Source organism: Gekko japonicus, unplaced genomic scaffold (genome assembly GCF_001447785.1).
Source record: "Gekko japonicus isolate JY-2015 unplaced genomic scaffold, Gekko_japonicus_V1.1 scaffold849, whole genome shotgun sequence".
Lineage (NCBI taxonomy): Eukaryota > Metazoa > Chordata > Lepidosauria > Squamata > Gekkonidae > Gekko > Gekko japonicus.
In genome coordinates this window covers 94,680-112,706 of record NW_015163112.1, presented here as the reverse complement: position 1 = coordinate 112,706, position 18,027 = coordinate 94,680, and the positions used below count along the sequence as shown (strand labels likewise).

The window sequence follows — 18,027 nt, the reverse complement described above, 5'->3', positions numbered from 1 at the left end:
GTCAGGGCAATATTAAAAATTATTTTTGGTATATAAATACTTCAACATTTTATACATTTTACCCCCCCCCCCCGTTTTAGGCAAGATTTAACAGATTTTTGTGGGCCCTAAAATTTCGTCCCCCCCCCCATGTGAGCAAAAAAATCAAAATGTTTTCTTGGACCCTAAAAGTCCACCCCCCCTTTCTGATTTTAGGAGATTCAAACATGTTCGTGGGCCCCTAAAAGTACCACGGGTCCTCGGCACTGTTGTTGTTCAGTCGCACAGTCGAGTCCGACTCTTCGCAAATCCATGGACCACATCACGCCAGGCCCTCCTTCCGGAGTCTGCTCAATTTCATGTTCGTAGATGACACTGACTAACCATCTTATCCTTTGCCGCCCCCTTCTTCTTTGACCTTCAATTTTTCCCAGCATCAGGGGCTTCTCCAGTGGGGGCTCCCTTCTCATTTGTTGGCCAAAGGATTTGAGCTTCAGTTTCATTATCTGGCCTTCCAGGGAACGGTCAGGGTCGATTTCTTTCAGGATTGACCGATCCGATCTCCTTGCAGTCCAGGGGACTCTCAAGAGTCTTCTCCAGAACCATAATCCGAAAGCATCTATTCTTCGGCGCCTAACCTCTCTTGCTGGATTTCCACCTGCCGACTGGTCCCTGGTCCCTCCTCTCCCTGGGGCTTCCTGCAGGCGGGTCCGATCCTGCGCTCGCCGGCTCTCCTAGTCACTAGAGGGCGCTCCCTTCGCTACAGATGCCTCTCTGATGGAAAAAACAGGAGACAGAATTAAATTATTTTCTTCCGACTGCGAACCGCCTTTTCCCCGAGAGGGAGGCGCTGGCGCGGGGGAGCCGTCGAGGGCTCCGGCCGGGAGAGCCGCAGGCGGCGCAGCGATAGCCAGCCGGGGAAGGGACGCTTGATGGGGAGGCCGGCGGGGACGGGCGGATGGAGGGCGGGCGTGACGCGCGTCGGAGCCCTCTAACGCCGCGCCTGTCGTCGGGAGGCAGCAGGTAGAGCGCAGGAAGAAGGCGATGGGATAAAGCGGAGAGGCTGCGCCCCGGGGAAAGCGACGCCGCGCACGTCGGACGGAGAAGCCGTCCCTCGCCCCGCTTTCTCTCCCCATCCATCTGTCCGCACGCCGCCCTCCCTCCGGCCCGCCGCTCTCCGAAGTTGCTCCCAGATGTCGGGACGGGCGGTGCGCGCCGAGACACGCAGCCGGGCCAAGGATGACATCAAGAAAGTGATGGCGGCCATCGAACACGTCCGCAGATGGTGAGGGGGCCCCGGGGGCGCTTGGCAGGAGCGGCCGAGCGGGCCCCCGACGCCTTCGCCTGGGAGGAGGGTGGCGCGGGCAACTGGCAGAGGGTCGGTGGGGTGTGAGTGGTTTTGGAGCTGTAAGCAAGGCCGGCCCCAGCTTATTTGGCACCCTAGGCGAGGATCCCTTCTGGCACGCCACCCCCCCCCCTCTAAATGCATTTTAGGAAGAATGAAAAACACAAATAATCAAGAAAGGGTGGCGCGCCACGGGAGATCCGCGGGCGACGCGGAGCTGGCAGAGGGTCGGTGGGGTGTGAGTGGTTTTGGAGCTGCAAGCGGGGCTTGTCAACCTCCAGGTGGGGGCTGGGGATTTCCCGGAATCGTGGCCGATCTGGGAACTGCAGAGATCTGCTCCCCTTGAGGAGATGGCTGCTTTGTAGGGGGGGCTCTAATGGGATCGTACCCCTCTGGGGTCTCTCTCCAACCCCCCCCCCCCATCCCCAGATCTCCATGAATTTCCCAGTACTTAGTTGGCAAGTCAGTGTAGGCCTTGGGCCCTCATAATCAAGCTCATCTCCAGTTAAAAAGGACGGGTAGTAGGTGATGTGAAATGCCCTGGAGAGCGGCTGCCAGGCTGCTTTGGAGGGGGGGGGGACTCTGATGGGGTTGTACCCCTCTGGGGACTCTCTCCAAACCCCCCCACCCGCCATCCCCAGATCTCCAGGAATTTCCCAGTGCTTAGTTGGCAACTCAGTGTAGGCCTTGGGCCCTCATAATCGAGCTCATCTCCGGTTAAAAAGGACGGGTAGTCGGTGGTGTGAAATGCCCTGGAGAGCGGCTGCCAGTCGGAGCGGACAAGACCGTCCTTGGTAGACCGAGGCTCTGACTCAGTAAAAAGCAGCTGGCCTGTGCAGTCTGTTGATCTAACAGGCACAGCCCGCCTTCAGGTACAAGCTCTCCCTCCTCTGTGAGGGCAGATCTGCACGTTCCCCCCCCATCATAGCTAGCAATCCAAAAGAGTCCAGTGGAGCCTGAGCGGTGGGTGTTGCCTTCCGACACACTTCCGGTGATGTCAGGGGGTATGGCCTATGCAAATAAGTTATGCTAATGAGTTATGCCAATGAGCGCCTGCCCTTCTTTTTCTACGAAATGACCCCTGGGCACCAGACTCTGAGAAAACCCTCAAAGGGGAACCTGGCTTCCCCCCTTCCATATGTGGTTTCCCTCACTGGCAGCCTATGACTTCATGGTATGGAACGGGGAAATTGCTGCAGTTCCCCCGTCCGCCCCCCCCCACTGTTGCAGCTCTACTGTGTTGTTTTCTTATACGGAAGAAAGAGAAAGGGGCTGTTTGCAGAGCTCCTCTTGGAGGGGAAGCCGCCCCCCTCTTATGGGTGCACTATAAGGTGGTTCAAAATGCAGCAGGTGGACTTCTAGTAAGTACGGAGGATGCATCTTGCGGAAAGAACCTCCCCCTGGGCTTGCTTCAAAAGAGCTTGTTCTGACCTTTAAACCCCCAAATGGTCCGGGTCCCGGAAATCTCCTGCTTCCCTAAGAGTTTGCCCTAGTATTAAGATTGGCAGCAGTGGCCTTCTTCGGTGTATCCCCCCACAGAGGTGAGGGGAATGACCACTGAAAACAGGGCCTTCTCTGTCGCGGCACCCAGTTTAATTGCACTCCCTTCCTATAACCATCCGCATGGCATCAAACCTGATGGTCTTGTGGTGCCAGTTTAAAACTGGGCTCTTCACCCAGCTTTTGTAGACAGATGTTTTGCTTCCTTGCTTGTTTTTCTTGTCACTTTTCTGGCCCGTTTTTATATACGCTGCTGCGACTCCCTTCACATGGCACCGAGGCGCTGGCTCTTCAATTTGACGCCGCCGCATTATTGAATTGTATTTATGGGACCAATTGCTTATGGTTCTTTAAAGTTGTTTTAATGCGTACAGTGTCAGGAGAACTCCCTGGAGAGCCCTGTGTGGGAGTATATTAAGCAAGCAAGTAAATAAAGAGGTGCAACGGGAGATGCGGCAACATTCAGCTTCCTCTGGTGCAGCAAAAGAGCTTGAGCTGGCTTGCTCTCTTGCTGTTTATTACAGCAGTGCTTCACCGACCCTCTCTTCTTGTTGCCTGCTATGGAATGAGGCCTAAGTGTAAAGGCCTTTATCTTTTTGAAATCTCATTTTAATGGGATATATGACCCACCCCAGACCTTTGGGATGCATCTGTCTAAAAGGGAAAACACATAGGCAGGCATATAAATGCTGAGAGGCAGGCCCTGAGGAGTGATCCTCTGGTAGACAAGCCCCATAGTGCCACTAGGGAACATGAGCCAGGATACAGCTGTGTATGGGTGGGGTAAGCTGGAACCAGACACAACCTCCTCGTCCCACGCATTTGAGCTTTTTCTTTTACTGTGTAGTCTTTTTTTACTGTGTAGCCTTTTTTTTTTACTGTGATTGTAGTGGGTCATCAACTTGTGGATATTAATTTCTATTATATAATGTATACTGAGGACTACTTAGCCCCGCGGTTTCAGTCTAGAGGCTGAATTCAAGGCCTGTGTTTTTAACCTGTATTTTAAGTGCCCTGTACCATAAATTGGTTTATTTTGATCCTGGGGAGGGTGGGGTTTGGGAAGGGAAAGGACCTCAGCGGGTTATAATAACGCCAGAGAATCTGTCGTCTGGAGATCAGTGGTGATTCCAGGGGACCTCCAGGCCCCACCTGGAGGTTGGCAATCCGACTTACAGGGTTTGGTACAGGATGAAATGGGAGAGGGGAGATTCGCATACACTACCCTGAGCTCCCTGAAGGTTTAAAAATGTAACTGATTGATGAGGAACAGGAAGATTCCCTGAGATGAAATAGGTTAGGGAGGTTCACAGAGGAAACCCCACTTTACACACCTCTCATTCTTCTCTTCTCCCTAGGGAAAAACGGTGGGTTACTGTGGGGGACACGTCCTTACGGATCTACAAGTGGGTGCCCATTGTGGACCCCCGGGATGAGGTAAGAGGGAATGCCTGTGGGCTCTTCCAAACTCCATTCCCCCTGCGAGTCCAGTGTTCCCTCTAAGCTGAGTGAGTGTGAGCTAGCTCACAGTCTTTTAGCCTCCGGCTCACACACTTTAATGGAGCTGCGGTGGCTCAAGTGGTTAAGACGCTGAACTGCAGGCTGTGGAAGGTCGGTAGTTCAGCAGTTAGAGACCTGAGTGTGCCGTATGACGGAGTGAGCTCCCATCTCTAGTACCAGCTCCTGCCAACCTAGCAGTTTGAAAGCAAGAAATTGCAAGTAGATAAATAGGTACCACTTCGGTGGGAAGGGAACAGCGTTCCGTGCGCCTTGGTGTTTAGTCATGCCGGCCACATGACCACGGAAACGTCTTCGGACAGCGCTGGCTCTTCGGCTTGGAAACGGAGAAGAGCACCGCAACCCTAGAGTCAGACTCGACTGGCTTTCGAGCAAGGGAACCTTTACCTTTACACACATCTTTGTCTCAGTTCAGGAAGGATGGGGCTCCAGGGCAAACTAATTTATGCAGCAGCCGAATCGCTCCCTCACAACGTTCATGCCAGCAGCTCACGAAGTAGAATTTTTTGCTCGCAAGACCCTCTTCCCCATCGCTCTGCCCTATGTTCTCTCTCGGCCTGCTCTCTTAACAGGAGAAACGGCGCTTGGCAAGCCACAGTGAGCAGCAGAGGACCAAAGAAAGGCGAGGCCGGATCCCCAGTCTGCGGAACAACCCTGCCCTGCTCATGCTGGACCTCAACGGTACGAAGGTGCAGGGTGGGAAAGGGGAGGAGGGGCTGGAAAAGGGCAGGACGGTCCTCAAGCCCGTCGCCCGCAAGGCTCTGCCCACACAAGGGCCGACGACGCCACTTCTTCCTTGGTTTGTGTGTTTGTTTGTGTGTGTGCCTGGAAGTCATGGTTCTGGCGACCCCTACTGGGGGCTTGGACGTTTGTCAGAGAGGTGGCTCGATTAGCCTGTCTCTGCGTCCCGCCTCTGGTATTCCTTGGAGGTCGCCCTGCTTAGCTTCCGAGAACATAAGAACGTAAGAGAAGCCCATGTTGGCTCAGGCCAATGGCCCATCCGGTCCAACACTCTGTCACACAGTGGCCAAAAATACCAGGTGCCATCAGGAGGTCCAGCAGGGGGGCCAGGACACCAGAAGCCCTCCCACTGTTGCCTCCCCCCCCCCAAGCACCAAGAAGACAGAGCATCCCTTGCCCCAGAGCCCCTATCTATACCTTGTGGCTAATAGCCACTGATGGACTTCTGCTCCATATGCTTATCTAATTCCCTTTTGAAGCCGTCCATGCTTGTAGCCGCCACCACTTCCTGTGGCAGTGAATTCCATCTTTTAATCACTCTTTGGGTGAAGAAGTACTTCCTTTTATCCGTTCTAACCCAACCGCTCAGCAATTTCATGGAGTGCCCACGAGTTCTTGTATTGTGAGAAAGGGAGAAAAGTACCTCTTTCTCTACCTGATCTTTCCCACGCAGAATCCGACACTTACACTGAGATCTGATGAGATCGGGCTTGCCTGGGCTATCCAGGTCAAGGCTGACAGAAGCCACTTCCATTGGGTCGGATCAGATCCCCAAAGGTGCGCTGCTTGAGGCTGTGCTGGAGTTAGGGTTGCCAGCACTGGGGAATCCCTGGAGATTTGGAGGTGGAACCTGGAGTGGGTGGAGTTTAGAGAGGGGAGATGGTTTGGTGCGGCAGAGTGCCCTGGAGCCAGCCCTCCGGGTCAGCCGTCTTCTCCAGGAGAACTGATCACTGTAGTCGGGAGATGAGCTGGAATCCCTGGGGACCTCCAGACCAGTGTTCCCTCTAAGTTGAGTTAGTGTGAGCTAGCTCACAGGTTTTTAGCCTCCAGCTCACACATTTCTGTCTCCGCTCAGGAAGGAGGGCTCCAGAGCAAACTAATTTATGCAGCAGCCAAATCGCTTGCTCACAACTTTAATGCCAGCAGCTCACAAAGTAGAATTTTTGCTCACAAGACTCCACAGCTTAGAGGGAACTTTGCTCCGGACTCCACTTGGAGGTTGGCAGACCTAGCTGGAGTTTAGTCCCAAGCAGCCGAGAAGTGATGCTTGTAGGGGGGAAAGGGGCCTACCCAGGCAGTGTGGATTTTCATGGCGTGGTGGTAAATAACATCACATGGTAGGGTTTCCAGCTCCGGGCGGGAAATTCCTGGAGATGTGGGGGTGGGTGTCTCCGGAGGGCAGGGTTTTGCAGCAGGGCAGGGGTCTCAGCCGGGTATAATGCCATAGAGTTCAATGTCCCAAGGAGCCATTTCCTGTCGTCTGGAGAGCAGTTGTAATTCTGGGATATCTCCAGGCCCCACCTGGAAACTGGCAACCCTGTCACCCGGTAGATAGCAGCTTCTATTTAGGAGGTAGGATTCTTTCTCTCCAGGTTGTTGGCAGCCCTTGACGAGAGTGGAAAGAGAAGGGGGGCCAGTTTGGTGTAGTGGTTAAGTGTGCGGACTCTAATTTGGGAGAACCGGGTTTGATTCCCCCCTACTCCGCTTGCAGCTGCTGGATGGCCTTGAGCAAGCCATCGTTCTGTCAGAGCTGTCCTTGAAAGAGCAGTTCTCGAGAGAGCTCTCTCAGCCCCACCTACCTCCCAGGGTGTCTGTTGTGGGGGGGGGAAGGGAAAGGAGTTTGTAAGCTGCTCCGAGACGCCGAGTGAAGGGCGGGGTATAAATCCAATCTCTTCTTCTCTTGAACAGAAAGACGAGGACTTTGTTCAGCTAGCAGGAAGGAGGTCTGCCCTACAGAGTCCACCTGCCCTCTTTTGCCTTTAGAACAGACTGTCTTCCCTCACTGCCAGATTTGGCTGGGCCTGCATTGACACGCACAAAACTCCCAACAGCGTTTTTAGGTAAAGGTAAAGGTTTCCGTTGCTCGAAAGCCAGTCAAATCCAACTCTAAGGAGCAGTGCTCATCTCCGTTTCCAAGCCGAAGAGCCATTTCTGTGGTCATGTGGCCGGCATGACTAGACGCCGAGGTGCACAGAACGCTGATACCTTCCCACCGAAGTGGTACCTATTTATCGACTTGCAATTTCTTGCTTTTGAACTGCTAGGTTGGCAGGAGCTGGGGCCAGAAACGGGAGCTCACTCCGTCATGAGGCACACTCGGGTCTCCGAAATGCTGAACTACCGACCTTCCAGTCTGCAGTTCAGCCTCTTAACCACTTGAGCCACCGCAGTGCAAATTGCACATCTGTGCAAACTGAGGCAAAATGGGCAGCTGGGGTGGGGTGGGGATGAGAAAGAGAAGGCTGCTGTTTTCTTTTGGGGCTTCCTTGGCCCTGCGAGAGCAGGGGTTCCTAACCAGGGCTGGCCCCCGCTTATTTTGCACCCTAGGCGAGGATCCCTTCTGAGGCCCCCCCTGTGCGCCCACCAATTTCCCCTTCTGCCCCCCCTCCGTGCTGCTCCTCCTCCTCCTGAGAAGTTAGCTGGCCAAAGAGGAGGCGGTGGCCACCCGGTCAGAGCCAGTGTGGGGGCTTTTTTGGTGGGGGCAGGGTCAGGGTGCCCAGAGAAGAGGCTGACCAGCGGGGCGCTCACAAGCCATTGCTTCCCTGGCCCTGCTGCTGCTGCTGCCAGTCCCCGGACGCGAGGAGGAGAAGAAGCGCTCACACTCCACTGGGAAGCTGAGGGGGCAGACAGGGAGAAGTTAGCTGGCCAAAGTGGCAGCGGGTGGCAGTGGCGGGGTTCACCCAGCTGCGGAAATGCAATGGGGGGGCTTTTCTTGGGGGCAGTTTGGCGCCCCTAAGGGCTGGCACGCTCTAGGCGAATGCCTAGTTCGCCTAGTGAGTGAGCCGGCCCTGTTCCTAACGGCGGCTTTCCTGTCTCCCCAGACGACAACAGCAACCAGAGTTCGCTTTCGGAGACCTCCCTCGTGAAAGGGGGAGACAACAGCCCCAGCCCCACCTTGGACCGCAGCGAGACGGTCACCCCCACCCCTTTGGGGGAGCTGAAGGCGGAGGACTCCCAGCCCCCCTTGCTGGGGCAGGAAGGAGGTAGGCTCAGTTGGAGGAGGACAGGAGGGCAGTGCCGATGAGTGGTGAGCGTTCCTAAAAATTTTTTTGTTTTTTTTAAAACACATGTCTGCCTATCCCAATGATCCCCTTCCTGTCCTGGGCGCAGATCCTGGGGTGCTGCTTCTGGAGGGAACAGACGAGCCCCCCATGCTCACTAAAGAAGAGCCCGATCCCAAGACATCGGACACCCCGGTGAGTGTGCAGAATGGGGAGAGACAGCAGAATAATCCTTGATTTTACTCATCAGTAGGCTTAGGGTGAAGGGAGGGTGACTTCCCCAATGTCAGATCCTGAAGCTCCGCCCACGTCTGTGGCGACTGGCTGAGGCCCACTTCCTGTGAGGCAATCCTGCATCACTGAGTTATCCACACGGATATAAGGTTTGATTTCCTCCCCTCTCCTCCTCACTAAGTTGTTGCCTGGTCAGGAGGAGCCGGTGTGGGGTCGTGGCGAGAATGTCAGGTTAGGATTCAAGAGGAGCCCATAGGGTGCCCTTGGTCCAAGCTGCGCTGCGTCAGGGCCAGACTGGATGTGACGGTGGCCACGGTGCCGAACCATGGACAGCAACCCCAGTGTAGAGGAAAATTTAGCCTCTTAAAAACTGCCTTGAGGCTGAGGCACAGCAGCGACAGGCGAGGCACGGTGGGGTGAAATGAGATTGGCTGTTGCCGCCGCCAGTCAAGGCTGGTGATGCGGCTGTTGCCGCTGCTCGAGATTGGGCCCTCGCATGAATTTTTAAAAGGCTGCGCTTTCTTCTAGGATGGCGTTAGTGGCCATGGGCTGGCTCCTGTTTGGTTCTGCGCCTAGCAGATCTATTTTGGGGCAGGAACGCACGGGAACGGAGTTCCGGCTGGCTCCCGAGTTGGCCACGCCCAGCAGGAACTCATTAGCATAATAGGCCACACCCAACAGCAGAAACTCATTAGGATTGGCTACATTAGGGGTGTGTGGCCTAACATGCAAAGGAGTTCCTGCTACAAAAAAAAGCCCTGGGTTTTGACAACAAACAAGGTAAACAGAATAAGAAGCAAAAGGTGGGTGTGGCTGGATGACCACACTTCTGGTAACATGGGGGTGTGGCCTAATATGCCAATGAGCTGCTCTGTCAGGGGTGTGGCCTAATATGCTAATGTATTCCTGCGGTTGGGTGTGGCCTGTTATGCTAATGAGTTCCTGCTGTGCTTTTTCTACAAAAAAAGCCCTGGAGCCTAGCATACCTCAACCGATTGCTGGGAAGATAAAACTAAGGACTGGAAAACCACAAACACTGCCTTGAAGTCTTTTGAGGCAGGGCGGGACAAAAATGTGATTGAGGGAGGGTGGTTGTCGTGAGGGGAAGACAGTGGGGACACGACTACAAGGACACACATGAAACTGCTTTCCTAAGTCAGACCGTTCGTCTGTTGCAGTTCTTGGCTCTGACTGGCAGCAGCTCTCTGTGGTCTCAGGCGGAGGGCTTTCACATCACCGGCCTGATCCTTTTAACTGGAGAGCCCGAGACCTTCTGCATTCAAAGTGGATGCTTCCCCACTGAGCCACAATCTCTCCTCCCCATGCTCATGTTAAACTTAAGTAGAGTGTGCCAAGTAGCCAATATCCACCAGCCACCAAAGATCATTGAGCAAAGCCATTGTTAGCTAGTGAGCGGTTCCAACAGACTGCAGAAATGGTCGCCTCTTCAATAGCCGTTAAAAACAAACATTTATTTAATTTTCTTTGCAAGCGTCTAGTTGCTAGTTGGTAGGGATGAAACAAGTGAATGAAAAGTGCTCATAATTCAAGTCTGCTGATATACATCTGAATGTATGTTCTACTGAGTAAGGCTTTTCCTTTCGACCTTTCCGGTTGTGGTTAGTATTAAATATAGGATTTTCCCCAGGAAGTGAAAAAGATTGATACTTGATAGTTAGCATTGTACTTTAAAATCCATCTAGATTAAGAATTTGATTTTTTTAAAAAGCATATCCCAAAACTAAATATCAGAAAAACAGAGTCCAGTGGCACCTTTAAGACCAACAAAGTTTTATTCTGAGTATTCATGCATGCACACGAAAGCTTATACCCAGACTAAAACTTTGTTGGTCTTTAAAAATTTGTTTTTTAAATTATTTTCTAAAACACTACAAGAAAATAGGGACAGGGGACTACAAACGACAGGAGAAAGTAAAGAAAAACACTAAAAACCCAAGAGGTGGTGGTCATATAATGGTTACAATGCAAAGCTTATAGTAAAAATAAAAAAATATTTGGTTACATTAAAAGTGATCATTAATTCCGCTTATATGCTTCAAGTCCAGGACTTTGGACTTCTTAAAGAACAATACAAAAAAACGCTTATATATTAATAAAAAACAAGAACAGACTTCAGAAAATATTAGCATCTCATTTTTTATCTTTTCTTTCCCTCAAACGATATCCTTAGGGGCCGCCGCCCCACGTTCCGAGTCCGAGTCTTCTCCAGTTAGTGTTTCGTCATCACTTCCCTTATGACTCTCCTCGTCTTCTTCCTCTGATGGTCCCAGTTGCTGCTGCAAGAATGCACTAGCTTTCATAACAGAGTCATTTTTTCCCCTCTTGTCTTTAAATTTAAACAGTATGACGTCAGGTATAATCCATTTGTAGGGGATGTTGTTCTTTTGTAAAAATAGAGCCAAGTCTCTATATTTTTTCCTCTTCTTTCTTATTTCAAAAGGAATGTCTTTCAAAACTCTTATCTCCTTGCTGTCAGTTTTAAGGGTAGTTCCATTTGTTGCCTTTAAGATCTGATCTCTCACTTGTCTTCTGGAGACTCTAACCACCACCTCGCCGGGCAGATTATTTTTCTTTATAAATTCTGAATATGATCTATAGATCACATCCATCTCGCTTTGAAGAACATCTGCTTTTAAATCTGCAACCGGTCCCAGGGCATCAATCATGATCTGGTTTAGATTCTCCCCTTTAGTCTCAGGAACTCCTTGAAATCTCAGAATAAAGCTTGCCTTTTCCATTTGCAGCTGGAAAAGCTGGGCCTTATCTGAGTTTCTCTTCTTTTCCATCTCCTGCATTTGTTTTTTAAGCTTTTTAGTGTTGGCATCCATTTCTTTAAGGTTCTCAGCTGTTTGCGCTGTTCCTGTGAAGCAAAATTTTCGTTGAGCATCTTAATTTGCTCCAGCAGGGGTCGCAAAGCATCTGTTAGCATCTTGGAGAAGTCTATGGTTACATCCGGTCGCGTGACCACACTCGCTGAGCTGACACTTCCTGAAGAAGGCTTAGGTTTCGGATGCTTATCTTTCTCCATCTTTTTCAGCGACATCTTTGAGGATGTTTACATTCAAAGTAAAGTTGCCAAAAGTCTCTAAAGCCTGCAAATCGCCTCAAAGTCTCTTGTGAGTTCTTTAATATAGTCTCTTTTCGCTTTTAGTTCCGCTTCCCTTCTGTTTTAAGTCCGTTTTTATTTTGGTGGAGGGGATTCCTGCCCCCTCCTCACTTGCTTTAAGGGGGACTTTCATCCAATTCTCTGGTGTTTGCTTCAACCTAACTCACTTTTAATGTAGATCAAGTAGATCATGCCGTTTATCATTTAAAACGCTTGACCTCCACACGCTTGTCCCGGTGTGTGTCTTTGAGTCCAGTACTGGAACACAGTGGCGAGACCGTTGGGGCATCGGAACGCCTCAATCCACCGGCACCGTGCTGGGGGAGAGGCGATCCTTGGCGCCCCATGGCTAGGAACCCTTCGCAAGGGCTCCAGGGGGGTGCGTACGATTGCACCCCCTCTCCATCCGCCGATTCAAGGATCGCACCCTCGGGAGCTCCTGAGCGGCGCATCTGCCATTAGAGCGCCAAAACCGGAAGCCAAACTTTGTTGGTCTTAAAAGTGCCACTGGACTCAAACTTTGTTCTGCTGCTTCAGACCAACGTGGCTGCCCACTGTAATTTCAGAACGTTAAATATAGAAAAAAATTGATTGAAATTTTGCTAAATTTTGGATTTGGGGGAGCGTGTTTCAGCTCTAACTTGTGAAGGCTGGCAGAGTGGAAATGGTGTTGTGTTTGCCTCTGACCTTTCCTTCCCCTTTCAGGCAAAGGACGCGGGAGGCTCCTTTGAGCCCACAGTAGCCTCTGAGAAGCCGATACCGGAGGCTGAAGAGCTGCCGTTGCTGGGGGCGCCACCGCTGAAACGTGTCCGCACTGAGCCCCAAGAATCCGAGCCTGGCCAGCCCTCGGAGGCCTAAGCACAGGCCCGCTTCGACCCTTTTCCATCTCTTTGGACAGTATGTGTATGTCTGTGGAGAACTTTCTGGAAATGAATGTATTAGGTCAGTATTAGGTTAAAAAAAAATCCGCCACTTGTGAACCATTCCCATTCCCCTGTGCCTGTTGCCCCCTGGTGGAAGCATACTGTGAGCTCACGACAGTTGTAGGTAAAGAAACATGGCGGCATTCGTGGACGCTGGAAGACACACCATGGTTGCTTATGAATGGAAGCCATTTTTTAAAAAATGCTGGGCATGCGTGATTTAAAAGGAAAAGCACAGATGGTAACAGAACGTCGGCAGAAACCGTGTAGGTCCGATGCAGATGAGAGGGAAGGAGGAAGTCCTCCTTGGGAACAGTGCCTTCCCGATCCCTCTAGGCCGCCTTTAAAGGAACTAAGAATCACACCGTGTGCGGTGGGGTGGCATTTATAAGCACACTTGCCAGAAGGCAAAACGCCAATTGGACGGTTAAAAGAAAAAGTATTAGGAAAGTTACAGGGTTCCCAGTGAATCAAAAGTGGAGCAGGCATCCAGTAACTGAAAGCAAAGCAGCGCTTTCATGTGCCCTCTGATCCACATCTTATAAAATATACTGACTGACAGTGTTTGCATACTTTTGTATAATTGTATGGCTTCGGTGATTCAGAGGGAGGGAGGGGAACATGGAGATCTTTGAGCAGTTTGCTTCGGAGACGTGAGAGCTAGAAACCTGATACGGCTATGGCAGTGATGGCGAACCTTTTAGAGACCGGGTGCCCAAACTGCGACCCAAAACCCACTTATTTATCGCAAAGTGCCAACACGGCAATTTAACCTGAAGACTGAGGTTTTACTTTAGAAAAAAACAAATAATACATTAACTTAAGATGATCCAAACAAAGTCAGGAAAGCAATCCCAAATGCTTTCATTTACTTAAAATTATTTGGCAGAGAATTCAACACTTGAATGATGGTCTGGGCCTGGCTGGGGCGATGGCACGCGTGCCCACAGAGAGGGCTCTGAGTGCCACCTCTGGCACCCGTGCCATAGGTTCGCCACCACTGGGCTATGGGGAAAAAAAAGTTTATATTCACAGGATGACAGCTCCCACATTGGTTTACAAGCTAAGCAAGAATTTGGTTGTTAATTGCTAAGATGATCGTAGGCGTTGGAAGGGACTTCCAGGGTCATCTAGTCCCACCCCCCTGCACCATGCAGGAAATTCCCAAATACTTCCCCCTCCACACCCCCAGTGACGTCTGTTCCATGCTATCCTAACGCTCAAGGCTACCGGCAAGCTACACATTCTATCCTAAAAAGACCTTTTGCTTAACTCCAGATACATGGGGCTTCATTTCAGCTAACTTTAAGCAGTGAGGGCAAAGACACCGTTCATATTCTCAAAAGTATTGTCTGTATTATCAATCCATCATTGTTTCAAGGGGTTGATTTGCATTTATACCAGAATCTGGGACTCAGGTCTCAAATGGCCTGGGAGGAGAGCCAGAAGATCTGGGATCCTGTTGCCAGCAGGAGGGTAGATTGACAGACCTCCCCTGTTGGAGTCGAGAGGACGGACTGCAGGGTGAGGGGTGCTGGTAGCAGCTGGAGAGATGGGGCCCATTCCCCATGACCTCCGGGGCCAAATTTGGGTAGAGTTTGAATCCCACGTGTTGTAGATTCCATGGTGTGTACATACATATATTTTTCATTATAGAGTTTGCTAGTAAAATGCCAGCTACGCGTGTGCGTCTGTGTTCCACAATTCCGCGTCATGCCCAACGTACGATCAGTTGCTGCTGCAGGTGTTCAGGGCTGGTTTTATCTCCTTTGCCGCCTCTCCCTCTAAGAAGAGAGAGGCGGTCCTTTAAGAGCACAGTATTCTTCTCGCTGGGCTAAGATGCCACAACCGATCATCAGAATGGACGCTGGCACCAAAGGATACTGGTGTGGGCAGGCTGTGCACGCAGCCTTTGAACCTCTAATACGGGACCTGTTTGTACCACTGTGATGTGATGGGGATAGGAGCCAGCGTTCCCTCTAAGCTGAGTTAGTGTGAGCTAGCTCACAGTTTCTTAGCCTCTGGCTCACACATATTTGTCTCCGCTCAGGAAGGAGGGCTCCAGAGCAGACTAATTTATGTAGTAGCCAAATCGCTCGCTCATAACTTGAATGCCAGGAGCTCACAAAGTAGAATTTTTGCTCACAAGACTCCACAGCTTAGAAGGAACATTGGTTATGACTTACGTGGGCAAGTCGGAGGTGTGTCTGTATTGTTCCCTGGTTGCGACTGGGGATCATGTACCTCAGCGGCTAAGTTGTAGGGCAAGGAGAAAGGGAGCCCCACTCTGCCCAACGGTCAGATTCCCGGGGATTGCAGAAGTGAGCAGAAGGACACTCTGCTCCAGTGCCCAGAGGTCACATGAATACAAGAAGCTGCCTACCGAGTCAATCCATTGGTGGTGGTTGTCTGCCCTGACTGGCAGCCGCTCTCCCGGGTCTCAGTTAGAGGTCTTTCACATTACCCGGTAGTTTTTAACCAGGAAGTGAACCTGGGACTTTCGGCGTGCAAACCTGATGGTCTACCACTGAGCCATGGCCCTTCCCAAGAAGAACAGCATAGTGAGGGAAGACCAGCGCGGCACTTTCTTATTAACCAGAGAACGAGAACTGCAAGGAATTTGATTCTCTCTGCCCCCCCCCCTTGCCAGAAAGAACTCTTCTCTAACTGCCAGTTGCAACTGTAAGCGAAAGATAACGTTGTCCCATCCCGGGGGCCACAGGAGTCAGGGCTGCTGGGTGGTTGTCCCACCTCCATGCCGGGAAGACAAGCCCACCCCAACAAGGCAAGATCACTTAGGGGGACGTAAATGTCTCTTAACTGCTCACCATTCCCTGTTGCCGCTGGCCAGCTTAATGTCCCTTTCCCTCTTCCTCCAGCCAGTTTGGTGTAGTGGTTAGGAGTAATCTGGGAGAACCAGGTTTCATTCCCCACCTCCACATGCAGCTGCTGGCATGACTTTGGGTTAGTTACAAGTTCTTTCAGAGCTGTCCTCTCAAGGGCAGTTCTCTCAGAGCTTTCTCAGCCCCACCCGCCTCACAGGGTGCCTGTTGTGGGGAGGGGAAGGGAAAGGAGGTTGTAAGCCGCTCTGAGGCTCCTTTGGATAGTGAAGGGTGGGGTATAAATCCAATCTCTTCTTCTTTTCCTTCCAGTTTTCCCCTTGTGTGTCTTACATTTTAGCTTGTAAGTTTGAGTCTGATCTCATCATTCCTTCCAACACTAGGGCACCTATAAACACGGTAGAGGGTGGTGGCATTGGGGAACTCTCCAAATCTGTAAATTCAAAAACAAAAGAATTCTCCCCTCAACAGTCCCAACAGGTACTGAGCACGCTCAGTGGCCCTTCAGGAGGCACAGAATGTTGAGGGCAGTTGAGCATCAGTTGGGGGTGGTGGGAGTTCCATCAAGTTGCAGCCGATTTATGGTGACCCCCAGGGCTTTTTTTGTCGAAAAAGCCCAGCAGGAACTCATGAGCATAATAGGCCACACCCAACAGCAGAGACCTATTAGCATATCAGGCCACACCCACGTGTTACCAGAAGTGTGGTCATCCAACCACACCCACCTTTTGCTTCTATTCTGTTTACTTTGTTGTCAAAACCCTGGGCTTTTTTTTGTAGCAGGAACTTCTTTGCATGTTAGGCCACACCCCCCAATGTAGCCAATCCTAATGAGTGTCTGCTGTTAGGTGTGGCCTATTATGCTAATGAGTTCCTGCTGGGTGTGGCCAACTCAGGAGCCAGCCGGAACTGTGCGTTCCTGCCCAAAAATAGCCCTGGTGACCCCATAGAGTTATCAAGGCAAGAGATGATCGGAGGGGGCTTGCCATTGCCTGACCTTGGGTTTTCCTGGTGGTCTCCCTTCCAAGTGCTAACCATGGTTGACCATGGAATGGACTTAGATGGGAGATCACCGAGGAAGGCTGGGCTTGCTATTTGGAGGAAGGCAGTGGCAAACCACGTCTGCTTGTCCTTTGCCCAGAATCCCCTGTGAATGGGTTGCCATGAGTCCGTTGTGACTTGACGGTACCACAGTGGTTTTTTTGCTGGGGGAACGCACTGGAACGGAATCCGGGAACCTCTTCAACGAAATTGTTTTTAAAATGTTTAAAAGTTCATGAGTTTTCAGCGTACAGATTGAAAACTTAATTTCCCTCTTGAGAGTTCTGGCACCTTTAAAAAAAAAAGCTCTGGATGGCACTTTATTCTTCTGAGACATGGACCTTGGGAAAAGGCCCTGGCGAAAAAAAGAACCCTAACCCTGTTCGACTGTCTCAGCAAAACCGAATAGTAGTCCAGTGGCACCTTAAAGACGCAACATTTATTTCAGCATAAGCGCGCGCCGAAATAAATTCTTAGTCGTTTTGAAGTTGTTACTGGACTTCTGTTTGATTCATTGGAAGAATAATTAAGCTGCTAGTTCCTGGGTTACACTGTATTAAATGCACCCCATTGGAAGTTGGTTCATGGGATGGATTCTTTTTTATTGGGATTGCACAGTGAATTGTATTCTGACTTGGTACACATTGTGCTCACATTAAAGATGGACATTATTATTTTATTATTTATTGTGCTCACATGTGAGCACAATGTGTGCATTATTACACATTGTGCTCACATTAAAGATGGACATTATTATTGTTAGTAAAAAAAATAACATACCAAAACCCAGCCCACTGCACAATTCATCCATTCTATGAGTTTTAATGGATCAGTTAAGCGATGGAGCAATCCCTGAGCCAGTCTACACGAGAAGTAAGTCACATTATTCAATGGGGATCTTCCTCCTAGCAGGTCTACTCAGAATCCTTCCCGAATCCAATCAGTGGAGCTTACTTCCAGGAAAGTGACCAAGTTGCAAGTCCATAAAGGTGTGCATGAAATTGATGAATTCAAGAATCCAGCAACACTTTGGGGGGGGGACCCCATCTGCCTTATAGATGATTTGATAGGGGCGCAGCACCTTCATGGTCCGAGAATACCTCTTCCAAGGAAAGCCTCTTCTACGATTGAGTCTTAGGACTTTTGTTGGTCCTAGGTGAACCACGATTAGCAATAAAGGAACAACAAATAAAACTTTGGGCCTGATTAATCGGAGTGGGCACATTTTTAATTGATCCCCTTTTTTTAAATCAGCCAATCGTTAGGCGGCTATCTAGAGGATTAAACTGGGGCACAAAAAAGAGCCTGCGGTCCCCTGCGCCCTTACTTGGGAGCAAGCCCTACAGAAGCGGGACTCGCTTCCGAGTAAACGCACGGAGAATTCCGCTCGCGGGCTCCAGTCACCCGGGACCCGCGCGCGTCCGCCCGGCCAGCAACAGTCGAGTAGGGGACCCCCAGCCCCCTCCCCCTGCGCGAACAGGCCGGGCAAGGAAGAGTTAATCCCCGCTCTTCTCCCCCCGCCCCCCGCCCCATGTGCAGCCGAGAGACGGAAGGGGAG

The 18,027-nt window shown here is 51.0% G+C and overlaps 1 protein-coding gene across 1 annotated transcript; it reads left to right on the top strand.

The window, feature by feature from the left end:
- The first annotated feature begins 825 nt into the window (after positions 1-825).
- Positions 826-13,331, top strand: BCL7C (B-cell CLL/lymphoma 7C). Its single transcript, XM_015406831.1, has 6 exons — positions 826-1,264; positions 4,183-4,261; positions 4,915-5,023; positions 8,125-8,286; positions 8,414-8,499; positions 12,371-13,331. Exons 1-6 carry the CDS (start codon positions 1,173-1,175, stop codon positions 12,521-12,523), a joined length of 681 nt encoding a protein of 226 aa, XP_015262317.1. The 5' UTR covers positions 826-1,172; the 3' UTR covers positions 12,524-13,331.
- The last annotated feature ends 4,696 nt before the right edge of the window (positions 13,332-18,027 follow it).